The following is a 20,386-nucleotide window of genomic DNA, read 5'->3' as shown; positions in this document are numbered from 1 at the left end:
CAGGTTGCATAGCTGCTAGGCAAATGACAGAAGCTCAATGCCCAAGCCAGGCCTTTGGGCACCAGAAGTAATCACTGCCAGCATAGAGAAATTTAAAATATCTTGTGTCAGCTGTGGTCACAAAATACTAGCAAAGGAGGGAAGCGAGGGCTAAATCAACAGTTGAAATGCCAGTCTCCAATTTCACTGCTAAAAGTCATCTCCAAACAAACACAAAAATGGGTCCTCACAGGTCTTACAAAAGAGTCAAGCAACACCAACAGGGGTGAGAGTGAGGCAAGTACCAAATGACCAAGGCAAACAGCAGTAAAAGCAACAAAAAGTTTATTTGCCAAAAAGTAGACTCCAAGACCCTACACGGGCTATGCTTCGGCACAAAGCCTTCCTCGGGGGTCTAAATGGATATTGACATAATGAGATAAAAACACAAACATTAACACACAAATATTAAAATTGTATGAAATGTATCATAATGAGACAAATAAAAATTGACAAAATTGACATAAATAGAACTTGCAAGTCAGAACAGGGAGTAAAAAGAACTGTAAACAAATAGTGACGGGGATGAGAGAAAGTAAAAATGTAAAACAAATGTGAGGAAATAAAGTTTAAGGCATAACTAGTGTACACATGATTAATCGGGAGTGAAAATTAAATGTGATATAAGTAAAAGTAAAAGGGATTGATGAACATGATGAAATGTGCAGAAGCAGATGTGAAAAATATAAATAAATAAATAAATAAAAAAGCCTGAAAGGCACATATCGTAGCAATTCAAAGCAAGTCAGCTTCACAGAGTTACAAATAGAAAGGCATCAAAAATGCACTGGTAAAGTATGCACTAAAAAGAATAAGAAAAATAATCAGCTTGTACAACAGAAAGTATAAACAGGATGTGTAAAACCATCTCACTTGACCCTATAGGCACAAGAACCCGACCTGTTATGGCTAGCTAAAGTGAACAGATCAACCAGAGGGGTACATAGAACCATCCATTCAAGGTAAAAATACCACACAGAAGCTGAGCGACATGTTAGTCAAGAGACTAAATTGAAACTGCCACACACTTATTACAAATATCTGTGGAAAGGAAATATTGATGAGAAAACCATAGATACAAACCAAAATCGGAAGCCGGAGACGGTAGGATGATTGGGTCTACAGAATACAATATGAGCTGTCACAGAAAGTCGGCCATACCTATGTAATGAGCTGGGGCACCGAGGTATGCATAGAGACCCAAAGTGACAAGACCAACATACTAGTGAATCTAAAAAACGGAGCTCTCCCAGACCATATGTAGGCAGCGTATGCTGTGTCGCCAAAAGTAACCAAACCCGGAAGCCGGAGAGGGTAAGATGAGCAAGTCTATAGAGCACAAAACCAAGAATCACAGAAAATCAGTCACACCTATGTAAACCTCTAGGGCGCCCACAGTATACATAAAACCCCAAAGTGATAAAGCCAAAATTCTAGTGAATCTGAGAAAAGGAGTACACCCAGACCATGTGTAGACAGCATATGCTGTATTGCCACCGGTGACATAGCAAATGAAAAAAACTGAAAAAGTGAAAAAAGTGAACGCATTAATACAGGAGTCACGTAACTTAATGTAAACATAATATAAAAAATTAAAAAATAGATATAAAAAAAGACTCGACATATCACTGTTGGAAAAGGAAGCGAGAAAAAGTACATAAATCTGTGTAGGAGTGATAAGCCGCAACAAAGCGTGTAGTATAAATAAATATTTATATGAAGTGAAGGAGTATATGTAGTGAAAAATCCTTGGTGCTGTAAGGCTGGGCAGAATGATACAAAAATGAATAAGAAAAAATGACAATACACCTATGAGAGCCACCAGATAGAAATTAACTAAGCAGAATGCAAGCCAACAGTATAATTGTGCCCTACCATAAATCAGAGCTATGAAATGACTGAAAACCGCAAGATAGGAGAACAGTACAAACCTGCAGAGCAGAACAAACAGTCGTCTCTGTGAAGGAAGCTGAAGGAGAAAAATCCTGCCAAAAATACGGTGAAAGGTGACGTAACAATGTACACCACAAATGTCAAGCACAAAATACATATGGAGTGTACACAAAAGAAGATGCATATGAAGTGTATGCAAATAAAATGTGACATGCAGCAGAAAAGGAAAACCAGAAGAATATAGTAAGAAGCACGTGATTCAAATCTAGAAGGAAGGGAATATATGAGCCGGCATCTATGGAGGAGAAGAGGAATCAAATAAAAGGAAGAGTGAAACCATAAGAATAAAAACAAAAGTAAAAATGGGACAGAGATAGAAAATGCCAGAAGAATAGATGTGATGTGTGACAGCAATATCAGGATATACATAAAGTTAAAATTCAAGATATATATATACACATACATATATACACACAAACACAGACACACACATATATATATATATATATATATATATATATATATATATATATATATATATATAAACATTATGTATAAAAATGTACATGAATAACAGGGTATACATTAAAAAAAAATTATATATAGAAGATATGCATGAATAAAATAAATAAGAGACTTAAGTAAAATACAAAATGAACATGGAGCAAAATTTGGTAAAAACAAATAGCAATAATAAAAAGAACCATAGGTGCATATTTAAAAGTTATGAACAGATGAACAATATCCTAACATATCCATATTTATAAAGGAAGACATATGAGAAATGAATATCAATAAGCACATGTTAAAATCAAAATGCACTGGAACATGCAAAGCAGAATGTTATGAACTAAAGAGCCACACACAACACCGTAAACAAAGGCCAGATTCTTTCAAGTGAAAAGTTGAATAGAGATAATATGGGAAAATTAGGTTCTTACCTTGGTAATTTTCTTTCCTTTACTCATAGCAGATGAAGCCGTTACGTATGGGTTGTGTCCATCAACCAGCAGGGGGAGATAGAGAGCACTCAACTTTTCACAGTGCCTCATGGCCAGCTAGCTCCACTGCCTCTTCAGTATTTGAAGCTTCCAAAGCAGTATGGCAAACCGCAATGGGAATAACATGAACTTTCCTCACAGCGAACGATGGCCCCTTAACAAGGGCATGAACTCAAAAACGGAGGGAGTGAACTCATCCTCCTGGAGGGAATAAACTCGTCCTCCACTTTGTATAAACGGAGGGAATACTTGCATCCTCCTGGAGGGAATAAACTCATCCTCCCAAAACATGAACTGGAGGGAATGAACTCATCCTCCTATAAGTGTAACAAGAATCCTGAAGACTGTTTTCCGACTCACCAAGGAAGAAATATAACTTCAGGAAACAAGAACAGCATCTAAAATCAGAATCACTACAATACAGACAATCATACAGGGAGGGCTCATGGCTTCATCTGCTATGACTAAAGGAAAGAAAATTACCAAGGTAAGAACCTAATGTTCCCTTCCTTGTCATCAAGCAGATGAAGCCATTATGTATAGGATGTAACAAAGCAATCCCTAAATAGGGTGGGAACAAGCCACACCACGCGCTAGCACCTGTGCTCCAAAACGCGCATCCCTCCTGGCAGCCACATCCAGCCTGTAATGTCGGGCAAAAGAGAGCTTAGAAGCCCATGTTGCAGCACTGCAAATCTCCTGAAGAGATAGTGCTCCAGTTTCCGCCCAGGAAGAGGAAATCGCTCTTGTGGAGTGTGCCTTAAAGGCTGCAGGCGGAGCCCAGCCTGACAGCAGATATGCTGAAAAGATAGCTTCTTTGAGCCAACAGGCAATAGTGGCTTTAGACGCTGAAGACCCTCTACGAGGACCTGCAAACAGCACAAAAAGATGATCAGAGGTCCTGAAAGAATTTGTAATTCGCAGATACTGCAACAGAGTCCTGCGCACATCCAAAAGGTGCAACTGCCCAAATGAATCTGGAAACTCCTCCTCAACAAAGGAGGGAAGAAAAACAGGCTGGTTTAGGTGAAACGCTGAAACCATCTTAGGCATGAAGGAAGGCACGGTCCGAACCGTGACCCCTGACTCTAATAATTGCAGAAAAGGGTCTCTACAGGACAGCGCCTGGAGCTCTGACACCTGCCTCGCCGAGGTAATGGCCACTAAAAAGACGGCCTTCAGTGTCAAATCATTCTCTGAAGCCCACCGAAGCGGTTCAAAGGGAGCCCCCTGAAGGGCCTTCAATACTAACCCCAGGTTCCAAGCTGGACAAGGTGCCCGCACGGGAGGACGGAGCCGAAGTACCCCTCTAAGAAACCGTGCCACATCTGGATGAGCAGCTACGAACACGCCTTCAATCTTGCCAGGCAGGGAGGCCAATGCTGCCACTTGCACCCGCAGGGAATTATTGGCCAAGCCTTTGTGTACACCATCCTGCAAAAAGTCCAGAATCGGCGAGACAGGAGCCCGCAACGGAGAAAGCGCTCTTGAAACACACCAGACTTCAAACTGGCACCAAATCCTGGCATAAGCCACGGAAGTGGAGCGCTTACGGGCCTGCAGGAGAGTGGAAATTACCTTATTTGAGTAGCCTTTGTCTCTCAATTGCGCCCTCTCAATCGCCAAGCCATAAGACCAAAACGGCAGGCGTCCTCCATGGCCACCGGACCCTGTGACAACAGGTGCGGAACCAAAGGTAATGGAAAAGGAGCCTCCAACAGCATCTGTCGGAGGTCCGCATACCAAGGCCTCCTGGGCCAATCCGGGGCGATGAGCACCACTTCTCCTGGATGCAGCCGAATCCGCAGGAGCACGCACCCTATCAAGGGCCACGGAGGGAAGACATATAGCAAGCCCAGGGACCAGGGTTGAGCCAAGGCATCCAACCTGGCAGAGCGAGGATCCCTCCGTTTGCTGAAGAAGCACGGGACTTTGGCATTGGAACTGGTCGCCATAAGATCCATCACTAGCTTGCCCCATTTGGCACATATCTGCAGGAATACATCGTCTGCTAGTTCCCACTCCGCTGGATCGATCTGATGCCTGCTTAGATAATCGGCTTGCACGTTGCTCTGACCTGCAATGTGAGCTGCTGACAGGGACTGTATTTGCAGCTCGGCCCAGTGGCAAATTTGTTCGGCCTGCGCGGCTAGAGCTCTGCACTGAGTGCCGCCTTGTCGATTTATGTAGGCCACTGCTGTCGTGTTGTCCGACATCACTCGGACCGCCAATCCTTCCAGGGTCTCTTGAAAGGCCGCTTTCAATTCCAGGCGGTTGATAGACCACCCCGACTCGTCGGGCTTCCACAGACCCTGGACATGCTTCCCCTGGCAACGCGCACCCCAGCCCTTCAGGCTGGCATCTGTCACCACTAAGCACCAATCGGGGAGCGCCAGCGGCATTCCCCGCCGCAACATGCTGTCCAAGAGCCACCACTCCATACTGAGGCAGGCCACAGGGAGCCAAGAAAGTCTGCACTGATAATTCTGAGATACTGGAGACCATTGTTGAAGTAGAGAATACTGTAGAGGTCTCAGGTGCGCTCTCGCCCAGGGCACCACTTCCAAGGTGGCCGTCATCAATCCCAACAGCTGGACAATGTCCCAAGCTCGCGGGCGGGGCATCCTCAGGAGCAGACGGACCTGATTCTGAAGCTTGCACCACCTTTGCTCGGGAAGAAACACATAACCCGAGGCTATGTCGAACCTGGCCCCAAATATTCTAGAGATTGCGAGGGGGTCAGGTAACTTTTGGCCATATTGACGACCCAGCCCAGAGATTAAAGGACTGAAACCACTCTGGCTGTAGTTAGATGACTCTCTTTTTCTGAGTCTGCTCTGATGAGCCAGTCATCTAGGTACGGGTGAACCCGGATACCCTCTCGCCTGAGAAAAGCAGCTACTACCACCATTACCTTGGAGAAGGTTCGGGGAGCTGTGGCGAGGCCAAAAGGCAAGGCCCGAAACTGGAAATGTTTTCCCAACACCGCAAACCGCAGAAACTTCTGGTGTGGGGGCAAAATTGGTATGTGCAAATAAGCTTCTTTCAGGTCCAGACGTGCGGAACTCTCCTGGCTGTACCGCCGCAATGACGGAGCGCAGGGTTTCCATGTAAAAATGCCACACTCTTAAGGACGTTCAGTTCTTTTAAGTCCAGGATCGGGCGAAAAGACCCGCCTTTTCGTGGCACCACAAAGTAAATGGAGTAGCGGCCTAGACCTTGTTCGGCGGGAGGCACCGGGGTCACAGCCCCTATCTGGCACAGACTGTGCAAAGTCTCCTCTACCGCCGCCCGTTTGGCGGCAGAACCGCATCGGGACTCCACAAACACGTCTCTCACCGGGGCATCGAATTCTATTCGGTATCTGTCTCTGATCAGGTCCAAGACCCACTGATCTGCAGAGATTCTGGCCCATTCCTCGAAAAAGAGGGAAAGTCTTCCTCCGATGACAGGAAACGAGGAAGGGGCCGGCGCACCATCATTGAGAGGGTCGCCCTTGAACTCCAGGTCTTGAACCGGCAGCTGCGGAACGTTTGTCCGAGCGAAAGGAGTTTCTCTGCTGAAAGCGGGCAAGAGAAGTGAACCCAGCAGCACGCCCCGGGCGGTACCTTCTAGCTTCACGGAAGCGAGGTCTGTAAGAGGAGCGGACCGCCTGACCCTTAGAGGAAGGCTTCGGCCTATCTTCGGACAAGCGCTGAGGTTTGGAATCCCCCAGGCCTTTAACAATGTTTTCCAGCTCCTCACCAAAAGGAGAAGGCCTTGAAAGGGCAACTTCACCAACCTTTGCTTAGAGGCTATGTCCGCCGCCCAATGTCGTAGCCAAAGAGTGCGGCGAGCCGCCACTGCTACAGCCATTTGTTTAGCTAAAGCTCTGACCATATCATAAAGGGCGCCAGCCAAAAAGGACAAGGCCGACTCCATCCGCGGAGCCACTTCTAAGGTCTCCGCTCCATCACCGGGCTGTTCCACTGCCTGCTGTAACCAAGCCAGGTAGGCTCTAGCAGCACAACAACTGCATGCAGACGCCCGAACAGTGAGACCTGCCAAATCAAAGGCCCGCTTCAGAGCTGAATCAAGCCTGCGGTCTTGAATATTCTTCAGGGCAACACCTCCTTCAACAGGGAGGGTAGTTCTCTTTGTCACAGCCGTGACCAGGGCATCCACTTTAGGCATTGCAAAGCGAGCCAAATGTTCCTCACTCAGAGGGTATAATTGCCCCATAGCCCTGGCAACCTTCAAAGGTCCCTCGGGGTCAGCCCATTGAGCCGAAATAAGCTCTTGGATGGAGTCATGCAAAGGAAAGGCTCGAGCAGGCTTTCTGGTACTAGCCATCCTTGGATTAACAGAGGAGGCTGTGCCACTCCCAGGATCTTCAATCAAGAGGGCTTGTAAGGCATCTGAAATAAGCGCTGGCAGCTCCTCGCAATGGAAAATCCTCACCGCAGACGGATCATCAAGCTCCTGTGGCAATTCTGCACCCAACTCTGGCTCCTCAGCCCAAGAAGTTCTGCCAGACCCCTCAGAATCCTCACAGCCCGACCACGGGGGGGAAAAGGGGGGTGCGCCACACTCAGAAGGGGAATTAGCCCTTCTGCGTTTATCAGGAGGATAAGAAACAGGCAACGCCAACTCCAAAAGGTCAGGATCCACCGGGGGAGGGTAGGCAGAGGTTCCGAAAATCCCTGTGGAAGAGCTCTTTTAAGCATGTATGCCCTATGCAGCATTAAAACAAAATCAAGGGAGAAAACCGCTCCCTGACCGCCCGGATCCTGCCCAGGGCTATCAGCTCTATTATTAGCCTCACTCAGAGGACCCCCCCCCCTCCCCCGGATTCAGGGCTCTCCGTCGCAACGGAGGCCGCGCCATGTGGAAAATCCAAAATGGCGTCTGCTGCCAGCTCAGAGCGCAAAAGATCGCCGCTCGCCATGCTCGGGCCAGCTCTACCGTCTGTTCAGCACGATTTACAGAGCCCCGTTGCTGATTTGCGCTTGCCACATTTAGAACAGCGCTTTACAGTCTCCGCAGCCATCGCCGAAACGGTGGTAAAATTCAAAATGGCAGTTCGCACCAAAAACGTCCCAATCGCGGGCCCACCCCGGAGGAGCCAGAAAACACTCTTACCTCACTAGACCAAGTATCACAGCTCCGGTCCTGCAGAAGAATCTCAAGAAAAACCTCTTTTCCAAGATCACTGCGCTAAAGCGTAACACGACTTTTTTTTTTTTTTTTAACACTGTGAGGAAAGCAGAGGCAAAAGAGGTAAATTAAATCACTCTGGAGGCTCAGATAAGTGGGAAAGGCAGGGAAATGCAAACCAATGTGCCTGCATCCACTGAGTGGGAAAGGACAGGGAAAAGCAAGCTAATATGTCCACATCCACGGGGGCATGGGTAAGGCAGGGAAAGGGCTGACCTATGTGCCTTCAAAGTGAAGCTGCTATAGCCTCTAACACCCCGGCTAACAACTAGCAAGTCAGGAGCCACCCCCAGGCAGAATTTGATGGAGCTCGAAGAAGCTGAAGCCACCCTGCTTGGGGAGAGAGAATACTGAAGAGGCAGTGGAGCTAGCTGGCCATGAGGCACTGTGAAAAGTTGAGTGCTCTCTATCTCCCCCTGCTGGTTGATGGACACAACCCATACGTAATGGCTTCATCTGCTTGATGACAAGGAAATTGATGTTATCAGGACACTCAGACATCCAAAATAAAATGGCAGTATAGAGCAAAACTCTCTCTTCACCTCACTTGTATCTCACCTTATTATCAGAGTGAACTAGATTGCTCTCATAACCAGGAAACCAAAAATACTGATGCAGGACCCGTCTTCTCCTGCCAATCCCTGTCAAAGATTAAAGAGAACATCTCCCCATACACTTACAACTAAAATAAAGAGAATGAACTGTCCTGTACTTACAGCCCAAGATTGCCAATTACAGTAATAGATGCACCTAAAGAAGAGATTGAGACTCCACATGAAGCAATGCCTAAGGACAACAGAAGGAGTGCGGGAAATCAAATCCACAGAAGCGCCAGGGAATGACAAATTACACCACAACAGAACTTCTGTAATGAACGCCAATGAGCCACAGGGAAGCAATGGGAAGCCAGGAGAACGGGACGGGAAGTGCATGAGCATGCGCACCCCCCCCCCCCCCCCCCCAAAAAAAAAATGTCCAGGACAACGATTACACTGCCAAAGCATACAAACAAAATGGTGGCCGCCAGCAAACAAATAGCCAACGAGCCCGCCAAACACCACGCTCCCACCTAAGCGGCACCATGAAGATTCCCGGACAAATACTCATAGCCTTGATTCCTTAGAGAGAGAATCAGGAAATAAAAAACTCCCTGCTGTCAGACAGTGCACAGTTATTTCTTAGCAGAAGTGCACTTTGTTGCCAGGCCAGTGAAATAGTGACATGAACACCAGGGTTTGAAGCCAGGACTCCAGGGTCTAGAGACTGTTTACCTGTAAGCAGGCGAGCAATATAGCAGAATTTGAGCATGCTGTTAGGAAACAGACAGGGAAGGGGCAGGGGAGGGACCTGGTGTATCCCAAAGTGGCCAAGCCCAGCCAATAGCCGCAGCTCAACTAAACCTGAGGGAACAGAATAGGAGCAAAGCTGCTACAGAGAGAATGCTGAGGTTAGATGGATGTACAGGTCCACATATAGTAAACCTCTGAGGTTCTCTATCTCCACCTGCTGGTAGAGGGACATAACCCACTCGTCTCTGGATTGATCTGTGGGATGCTATGGAAACTACAAGTCAGTATTTTGAGGATTTTTTTCCTAGCAATTTAAATAATGGTCCATAAATCAGCATGTCCAATGCTTGAGTGTGAGAGTGACTAACATATGAATTCCCAATTTGCCATCTTTTTAATTGGACATGATTATGCCAACAATACTTGAACATGTATATTTTAAGGCCTTTTCCTTTGTATTTTGGTTTGCATGGAAGTATCCCAAATTTGCTCCCTTCACCTTCATATATAGTTTATTTTCTGTGTTAACCCCTGGATTCTATATATGGCTCCCAAAACTGACACCCGATATTTGGGTGTCGATACAAGTTGTGCGCCAAAGTTGTCTAACGAGCCAATTAGTGCCAATAACTTGTTACTAACTTTGAATTTGTGCACACATCTTGCTATACACTATTCTGTAACAATGTGCGCCCAAATCCCATAAAGCGTAATCCCAAAAGGGGCATGGGAGGTACATGGGCATTCATAAAATTTCATGCAGTGTTATAGAATATCAGGGATTTGTGCCCAAATTGGGTGCCAGGAATTACACCTAGTTTCAGGAGGTGTAAATCCTGGTGCCCAAATTGGCACTTCATGCTACTCTATAATGGGTGCTCATTTTTTAGTGCCCATTATAGAATTGCATTGAGCACTGATTTTTTTTTTTGGTGCCCATGTCTTAGCGCCATTTACTGAATCTAGCCCTAAATGTGCAATGTCAACTACATAGGAAGTATCAAAGCATGAAAGCTCAGGGTACCAACATATATATCCTCTGCCTTACAAAAAAAAAATCTTACAGGATTCAAAAACATAATTGGAGGAAATAGCATCTCAGTTGGTCTCAGAGGAATGGACACAGTAAAGTAATATCTCACAAAATGGTTTGCAACAGAAATGAAGTGGACAATTGCAATGCATATTGCCAGGCAGTAGAACGAATGTTTAAATCTTCAAAGAAATTTCTGTACATCAGCTAGTCAACTCAATGACAAACATGCAAATCACAGGGAGGAAGAGGGGAGATTTTACTGTATAATGTAATTCAGTGGTATAATCCTGAAAAATGTAAACCAGAAGATTGAATACAAAGTATACAATTATCCAACAAAATAATTCTATCTGTTCCCATTTATGAGAATGCTGGCTGATCTATTTCAGTGCTATAGGATGTTGATTAAACCATGCAAGTGCTTGTGACATCACCTGGTTTGTAATTTCCAGTGTGTTAGGATTATACGTAGTTATAGCATGGGTTCCTACAGAAAAAATCCGCTTGTACCTGAAGAATAAAAAGCAAAAGAAGGCATATTTACTTTAGCTATTAAAAAAACAACTTTTTTGAAATTCAAGAAAATGAAACATCTGGCTAAGTTACTAAACAGGAGAAAGTACAATTTAATTTTAGTCATTACAAACAAATATTTTCAGTCTTACCAATAATTACATATGCAACACTATAATCTAATGGCTGTGCTGGGTGATACCCCCTTAAATGAGCATATATTATGCTCCTATTCTCAAATCAATGGGAGCTGATTTGTCTACGCCTGAAAATTAAAGACCAGTGGGCAAGCATACCATGGCTTGCTGAACTTATTGAATCTGTTGTGAATACTCAATCACGCAACTTACCTGAGCAAATTTGACATCTACTAAAATAAAAAGCACCTCCAACGTTCTGAAGCTGACTCCGTGGCTTCAGTGAAGGGTTCGTAACGGTGTCACATCTCTCTCTGCCCCGCCCTTGCGTCAAAACGTGATGACATCGAGGGCGGGTAATCAGAAGGCAGGACTGAGGTAACGAACTCACCTCCAACGTTCTGAAGCTGACTCCGTGGACGGTCAGGGCTTTCAATAATGCCACCGCTTCGACGGAGCTATCTGGGGACACAGTACAATCGCTGGGTGGCTGGGGGGGGGGGGGGCAGGGGAGAGAGCAGAATCGCTGGGTTGCTGAAAGGGGGGGGTAGGGGAGAGAGCAGAATCGCTGGGTGGCTGGGGGAGGGCAGGGAAGAGAGGAGAATCGCTGCGTGGCTCGAGGGGGGGCAGGGGATACAGGAGAATCGCAGGGTGGCTCGAGGGGGGGCAGGGGATACAGGAGAATCGCAGGGTGGCTCGAGGGGGGGACAGGGAAGAGAGCAGATTGCTGGGTGGCTGGAGGTGGGGCAAGGGAGAGAGCAGATTCGCTGGGTGGCTGGAGGGGGGGCAGGGGAGAGAGGAGAATTGCTGCGTGGCTCAAGGGGGGGCAGGGGATACAGGAGAATCGCAGGGTGGCTCAAGGGGGGGCAGGGGAGAGAGGAGAATTGCTGCGTGGCTCGAGGGGGGGCAGGGGATACAGGAGAATCGCAGGGTGGCTCGAGGGGGGGGCAGGGAAGAGAGCAGATCGCTGGGTGGCTTGAGGTGGGGCAAGGAAGAGAGCAGATTTGCTGGGTGGCTGGAGGGGGGCAGGGGAGAGAGGACAATCACACACACTCTCTCTCACACAGGCACACTCGCACCCAGTCTCAGTCTCTGTCATACACACACACTCGCATGGTGCTGCCAACCACGCAGAGGGAGGGGGGAGAGGCAGGGGGTCCTGAGACCACAGGGGAGGGGAGGGGGGAAGCGGGTCCTGGGACCACAGAGGGAAGGGGGAGATATCTCTGTCACACACACACATTCTCTCACAGTCAGTGTCTTTCTCTCTCTCACTCTCACACAGTCTCTCACACTATGTCTCACACTGTATCACATTCACTCTCTATGTGTCACACAGTCACTCTCACACACTCTCGGTTTCACACACACTCGGCCTCATACACTCTCTCGGTCTCACAGAGAGTCTGTGTATCGCACACATACTCTTTCACGCTCTCCAGCTTATTTTCGAAAGAGAAAGACGCCCATATTTCGACCCAAATCGGGAGATGGGCATCTTTGGGCGAACAAATCGGTATAATCGAAAGCCAATTTTGGTCGTCTTCAACTGCACATGGTCGCAGGAACGAAGTGGACGGGGGCATGTCGGAGGCTTGGTGAAGGCGGGACTGGGGCGTGGTTATCGGCCGAGGAGAGATGGGCGTCTTTAGCTGATAATCGAAACAAGAAGGGCGTTTTTGACGAGAATTTGGTCCGCTTTATTTGGACCCTTTTTTTTTCAGGTCCAAGTCCCAAAAAAGTGCCCCAACTGACCAGATGACCACCGGAGGGAATCAGGGATCACTTCCCCTGACTCCCCCAGTGGTCACTAACCCCCTCCCACCAAAAAAAAAACACTTTACAAACTTTTTTTCCCAGCCTGTATGCCAGCCTCAAATGCCGTACCCACCTCCATGACAGCAGAATGTGTTCTATCCTCTGACAGCCTTTCCCTGGTTCTGATGTGGCTCTCGGGTGAGTGTGACACCTTTTCTGTTATGTGCACTGCAGAGTCACATCAGCAATGCATTGTGGTGGGTGTAGGGTATTGGGCTCCGTGATTCCACTAGCTTGTGTTAAATGCTCACAATGTTGGTAGTTGGTAGGCTCTACTCCCATGGTGTTTTTCCCTCTGCTTACTGGGTCAGAGTGTGCCCTGTTTTGTTTCCGGTAGTCCATGAGGTAGTGGCCATTTTTGTAAGCCAGTTTTAGCTCCCTTTCATGTGTTACCCACGTTACTGAAAGTGGGCATTGTACAGCATTCTGCCAGCTCTGACCTACTGCTAATCTCAGTACCAGGGAGACTCTTTGCCAATGGGGCACAACCTCTGATCTGCAGTTAACTGTGAGTAAACGTGCTTATTCCAATAAAGGATGTTTTCGGAGACATTAGTCTTCAGGTGTCAACTGGTGTGCCAAGGTTCTACAGCAGCAACAAGTCCTAGAGGCCTGGAGCACTTTTAGTGGGTACCGCAGTGTACTTCAGGCAGGCGGACCCAGGCCCATCCCCCCTACCTGTAACACTTGTGCTGGTAAATGGGAGGCCTCCAAAACCCACTGTACCCACATGTAGGTGCCCCCTTCACCCCTAAGATTTATGGTAGTGTTGTACATTTGTGGGTAGTGGGTTTTGGGGGAGGGGGTTGGGGGCTCAGCACCCATGGTAAGGGAGCTATGCATGTGGGAGCTGTTTCTGAAGTCCACCGCACTGACCTCTAGGGTACCCAGTTGGTGTCCTGGCCCCTCCGACGACCAAATGGCTCGGATTAGGACGTTTTTGAGCTGGCCGGTTTTAGTTTCCATTATCGCAAAAAAAAAAAAATAAATAAACGCCCAGCTCAGAAACGAACAAATCCATGGCATTTGGTCCGTACAAACCGTATTTTCGAAACAAAAAAAAGACGTCCATTTTTTTCGAAAATACGGTCTGTCCCTCCTCTTCACGTACCCGTTTTCGGACATAGACGCCCATGAAGATAGGCATTCGCGTTTGATTAGGCCCCTCCACGTCTCTCACACACTCTCTCACACACAGTGTATCTGTGTGAAACACACACTCTCTGTCACTGTGTCTCACATACGCACTCGCACACTCTCATTCTCACAGACACACTCTCTCTCTCTCACAGACACACTCGCACCCAGACTCACTCTCTCTGTCACACACACACACTCACACATTCACTCTCTCTCTCACACAGTCACTCTCACACACACTCTCGCAAACATACACACTCCGAGGAAAACCTTGCTAGCGCCCATTTCATTAGTGTCAGAAACGGGCATTATTTATTAGTTCTTCATATTTTACAACACAGTTTCAGACCACTACATAGTACTGAAACTTTGTTGCTGAAAATGGTAACTAATCAGACTGTGCTGGGGGGGGGGGGGAAGCAAATTATTTTGATACAATTCGATATATCAGCCATCTTTGATGCGGTGAGCCATGATCAACTGTTGGAATAGGCTTAGTCAGACTGGAGTGAGTAGTACTGTTTTGACCAGTGTCCAGATTATTTAATCCTGAAGTTTAACACAATACGACTTAGTAGTCAAGAAACCGTTAAACGAGGACACAACATTATCCGTGACACCAAAATTATCAAGAATTTCCAATAAAACCTTATGATCAATGAAATCAAAAATGCTCAATAAATCCAATTGCATAATAAGAGCTCTCTGAATACTTAAAAGGGATCTGATGTAATCCAACAATGAGATCAATAAGGTTTCCGTGCTGTGATCAGCACGGAATCCTGATTGTGATGAATGTAACAAATTAAATTGATCTAAATGAGCCACTACTTGTCTTATCACTACGACCTCCATTACATTAACAAAGTAAGGGATAGACACCACTGGTCTATAATTAGCCGTATCTTTCTTGGTGGCTGCAGGATTTTTTTTTTTTTTTTTTTTTAATATAGGTGTCAAAATAATCTGAGACAAAGACTTAGGAAAAGTTCCAGAAGAAAAATGATCCTCTTCCCAATACAATAAAGCCATCTCAAATACTACGGGCATTGACTTCATCAAGTAAATTGGCCAAATATCTAAGTAACAATGAGATTTTGCAACTTTTAAACCAAATATTTTAACTCTTGCATAGAGATGCTAGAAAATGAGCTCCAACAGCAATTCACTAAACAACCCTCGGTCAACAATATCCACCATAACTTCTTCACAGATCCATTTTTTCAAATCTTTTGCATAAATCACAGCTATATAAGTGTTTCAACTTAAAATGCATGCACTTATCTGAGCAATATATTCCCAAAATGATTAAATTCAGGTAATCTCCCAACATGATATGTTTTACTTCGATACATCAAGGTAATGGTCCTCTTTCAAGTTGAAATCAGTGGTATAAAGCCAAAGGGAAATTTGTTTTTCACCTCATGAACCAAGGCTGGATAAGAGTCACATTTAAAAGTTCTAATTTAGCCATATTGACTTTAAAGCCAGAGTGTCTGCTATACCACTCAATAAGACAGTGACTGCAGTGCTAACATTTTTTGCATGTGTTAACACTAAGACACCCATAGCACGCCTTAGCAAACAGGGCCCTATGTGTCATCAGCACATTTAATTAAATCAGTAGTTACTCCCATCTCTAGATCATTTATACATATATTTAAAAAGCTGTGGGCCTAGCACTGACCCCTGCGGAACCCACTATCTACCCTCCTCCATTGAGAATACTGACCATTTAACCCTACTCTATTTTCTATCTTTAACCAATTCTTAATCCACAATAGGCCATTACCTCCTCTCCCAAGACTCTCCAATTTCCTCAGGAGTCTTTCATGAGGTACTCTGTCAAATGCCTTTTGAAAATCCAGATACTCTATATTGAGTGGCTCACCTTTAGCCACATGTTTATTCACCCCTTCAAAGAAATGTAGTAGATTGGTGAGGTAAAATTTCCCTTGACTAAATCCATGTTGGCTTTGTCTCATTAATCCATGCTTATGTATATGCTCTGTAATTTTGTTCTTTATAGTCGCTACCATTTTGCCCGTCACAGACTTCAGGTTCACCACTCTATAATTTTCCAGATCACCTGTAGAACTTTTTTAAAAACTGGCATTACATTGGCCACCCTCCAATCTTCTGGTAGCATGCTTGATTTTAAAGATAAATTACATATTACTAATAGCAGCTCTGCAAGTTCTTTTTTCAGTTCCATCAGAACTCTGGGATGAATACCACCCAGTTCAGGCAATTTGCCTTCAGACTGCAGAACTCTATACAATGTTCTCCCAAAGCCCTTTTGAATGGATCTGCTGCTTGGCTGATTTTACTGACCACCCAGTAACAGTCAAATGGCTGGTGCAGTGGATTAAGAACCTGGGGAGCTGGGTTCAATTCCTACTGCAGCTCCCTGTGATCCTGGGCAAGTCAGTTAACCTCCAGTGCCCCAAGTACAAAAACTTAAAGTGTAACCTCACTAGGGACGGAGAAAGTACCTACATTTAATAAATGCAAACCACTTTGGTTGTACTACAGAAAGGCGGTATATCAAATCCCTTTTGCCACTCTAGGAGTGTGCTTCCATGGTCTGGCTATTGATGTCTTATTCTGTCCCTTCTAGTTGCATCGCCTTGACTGCTAATTCATTTTAAATATTATAAACTAGAGATATCATTTACAAAATAGTTTCTATTTTACTACAAAAGTGTAACAGTCTGAGCTAAAGGGAGAACACTTAGGGTCTGATTTTATTCCTTGAGCAATTTTGAAAGAAAAATTAAATACAATTCTGAATATTTTGCTATTTGTTTACAGAGAATTCTCCCATAAGATCTGCGCCCCTCCCCCCACCCAACATCCTTTAATGTTTTTCACACTCCAGGTTCCACACTACCCCTCTAAAATTTAGCTTGAACCTCTCTATAGTTGATCTCCCTCCCCTTCCCTCTCTCCAGGATGGTCAACCCCCAAGCTCTACTTACTAGTTCTTTATCCACATTCCCCCAGCTTTCTTTGCCTCTCTTTACTCCCAGCTCTATCCCTACACCATCCGCCTGAAACCTCTCCCAATGGTCTCTGTTTTGCAATTTTCTTCCCACCCTCAGACTTCTCTACCTCCCAGCAGGACCCTCTCTCCCCTTCCTTCAGTCCTCAAACACATTCCCTCCCCTCTGCATCCAACAGAACTTCCAATTTATTCTGTTCCCCTCACCCCTAGTTCACAATACCAGTTTGATATGTCTGCACTATCCATGTAATAAGAGGAGGTGTGAATAAACATCAGGCTGTCTTCTGCCACCCAGAATTAGACTGCTGATCTGAACCACAAGGAACACTACACAGCCATGTGGTTCAAGTTAGCCATCAGGCCCAGAGTGGCTGATGATGGGGAAGAGGAGGAGAAGGGGGGAAAAATACAGAGCCTAATGTGTAGCAGCTCTCCTCCTCTTGCTGTATGACTGGTGTGGCAGGTCATGATCAGTATGGGAAGGTGGGGGTGCACAAGCATGTGAATTGTAGTTACTGTGTAGAATTCCCCTGGGAGTATGTATTTAGTGTTCTCTCTTATACTGCTGTAATCCTCCTTGAACTCTGTATACTGTATAAAAGAAGAGTATAAGACAGGTCTAAATTTCAACCTGTTCCTTGACTTGGCCACTCAAGAGCAGAAAAATTATGGTTATATTTGTGGCAGAAAATTAACTTCCTTGTCACTCAAAATCTGAGCTCTTAGGTTTCAACCTACTACTGCGGCATCTACATTTGAGCAATTAACTTCCCTCCCTATCCCCCAGCCTGAAAACCATTCACATTTAAAACAGCTATACTTTGCTGCTCAGACCCGGTCAGGCTTCAGTAAACCTAGAATGCACTGTGGAAGACTAAAAACAGACTATGATATTTTTTAGTCAAAATGCTGCAGGGGTGGTTGTTGTCTGGAAAACAGCTGCTGCTTTTCAAAAATCAGTAAACTGTCACAGATGTCAACATCTATATTTCCTAACTTACAAAACTGTCCCAGTTCTCTTTTTTGCTACCAGTATTTCTTTCTGAAGTATTAAAGACAAAATTGAGAAGTTGCTTAAGTATTAAAGAGAAAATTGAGAAGTTGGTTATTAAGTAATGAAGAATGAGGATTACCTATATATTCCTTCATAAATATAACACGCAGTTATAACACATCTTGATAAATTATTATACAATAGACTTAGCTGTGAAACAAAGAGAAGTTAACACCATATAATGTCTATGCAGTAAAACAGATGTTTAGGTCCATGCACATAACAAAACTTAAAAATAAAGGCTCTGTAAATGCCTGCATCATATATGTATTTGGCAGGAGGAATAAGAAGCCAACATACGAAAGAAAACGTTCAATAAAACAGAAGTAACATTGCTCTTGAGTTTTCCACACAAGTAGTGATACTTATATATACAAGTTGCAGATTTTGTAAAACCGCACATTGGCAGGTGAAATGATTAAGGAGCTGAGCTCCAAAACTCAAGCTTTTGGCAATGTTCTAACATGTGCTTTTTGGATATTTCATTAGCGTTATGCTGACCTATCTCTGTTATTTTAATTTCAGTGCCGTTAAAATGCGTATATTTTTTATCCTGTTTTATGGCAGTCCTATTAAGTTTCAATTTTCTATTTTCAAGTTCACCTCATTTAGAGCTTCTTTTACTAAGCTGCGCTAGTGATTCTCACACAGCAAATGAGAGGAAGCCCGTAGGAATTGAATGGGCTTCCTCTCATTTGCTGCACCAAGAATTGGTAGCGAGGATTTGTAAAAGAGGCCCTTAAGTGTATTTATGTTTATACTTGGTCATTTTACTATTGTTATGCTGCTAATAAAGTTGTTTTATGTTAAACTGTACCTGCTGTACATAGCCTTGAGTGAATCTCTTCATAAAGGCAGTTAATCCTAAATAATAAAAAGCACCGACAACGTTCTGAAGCTGGCTCCGTGGCAGTGAAAGTTTGAAGGGTTCGTGCTGCCTCTAACGCTGTATCCATCTCCTGAATTGACGTCACGCACTTCTGGGTTCGTCACAAACAGCACGAGGCACAACCTCAACATCTATAGCCTTCCCTTCGAGTTCGTTCCCTCAGAGTCCTGCTCGCGCGGAAAGAGGAAATGACATCAGCAGGCGGGACTCAGAGGGAACGAAGTCGAAGGGAAGGCTACAGACGGGCAGGGCATTCAAAGACGCGGCCGCTTCAACGGTGGTAAACAGGGGAATAAGGAGAATTGATGGGTGGCTGGAGGGGGGCAGGGGAGCGAGAAGAATCGCTGGGTGGCTGGAGGGGGAGCAGGGGAGAGAGGACTATCGCTGGGTGGCTGGAGGGGGAGCAGGGGCGAGAGGACAATCGCTGGGTGCCTGGAGGGGGGGGGGGCAGGGGAGAGAGAAGAATCACTGGGTGGCTGGAGGGGGGGGGGGGGCAGATATAAATCAAGGTCAGGTATACATATAAGTTTATCTTGTTGGGCAGACTGAATGGACCGTTCAGGTCTTTTTCTGCCATCACCTACTATGTTACTATGTAATTACCCAACGCTTATTTTGGTACAAATTACCCAAATTTGCTTACATTACACTGTTAAAATTAGATGACAAAGTCTAGGGGGTTCCCCCCACCCCAAAAAATCATGTACTTATTTTATTTTTTTTTACAAGTGGGAAAGCATGCATAGCTTGGCTGATAAAATTTCTTCCAACTCTGTCCTGGAGAGGAAAGGAATTGTACTGTATGAATGAAGTGGTATTCAAACATTCCTATGGATTAAAAAGAATAGTGTGAATATATCAAATCATTAGATGTCACTCACAAAAATTTCTAAGGATTGATTTACTGTTGTAACCACAAGGTACCAGTATTCCAAAGCAACATGTACTGTTGTATTTCTTTAGCACTATGCAGCAATACACCTAGCAACCAGTGGCAAACAACAGTGCTCAGTGACTAGGTGTCACTATGCATGCACATTGTTTTTCAAATTTGTTTTATCCAAGTTTCATTAATGCGCTTCTTTGAACTTTCCATCTAAGTAGATGTACTCTCTAGAGAAGCCTGTGTGGATATTGTAATGGATCCATTCTGCAAACGTACCCATACCATTTCACCACTGTTGGTATTCCATGAGCTAAGTTTGCCACTTGCAGCATTCCTGGCAAAGGGCCTCATTTCTTACTTAGTTCCTTAGACTAATACCGAGGATACATTGGAAGAAACACTTTTAGTAGGTTTCCAGTTTTTGGATGTCTGAAAAGTGTTCACAATTTGGCTCCATACAGTACGCTGGCAATATTAGTGGCCAATAT

The 20,386-nt window shown here is 45.1% G+C and overlaps 1 protein-coding gene across 4 annotated transcripts in view; it reads right to left on the bottom strand.

The window, feature by feature from the left end:
• DNAJC13 (DnaJ heat shock protein family (Hsp40) member C13) overlaps positions 1–20,386 on the bottom strand; it is a 542,758-nt gene that overhangs the window by 485,489 nt on the left and 36,883 nt on the right. For all 4 annotated transcript variants that reach the window (XR_003942499.1, XM_030206535.1, XM_030206508.1 and 1 more), the window contains one exon: positions 10,889–10,964. Coding sequence is in view for 3 of the 4 variants with exons in the window: in XM_030206535.1 (XP_030062395.1) it covers positions 10,889–10,964 (76 nt within the window). In the remaining variant the exon portion in view is untranslated. The remainder of the gene's footprint in view (positions 1–10,888; positions 10,965–20,386) is intronic.

This window comes from Microcaecilia unicolor, chromosome 1, assembly GCF_901765095.1.
Source record: "Microcaecilia unicolor chromosome 1, aMicUni1.1, whole genome shotgun sequence".
Taxonomy (NCBI): Eukaryota; Metazoa; Chordata; class Amphibia; order Gymnophiona; family Siphonopidae; genus Microcaecilia; species Microcaecilia unicolor.
Note: the sequence above shows the minus strand (reverse complement) of the source record. Positions and strands in the feature narration are given on the sequence as shown.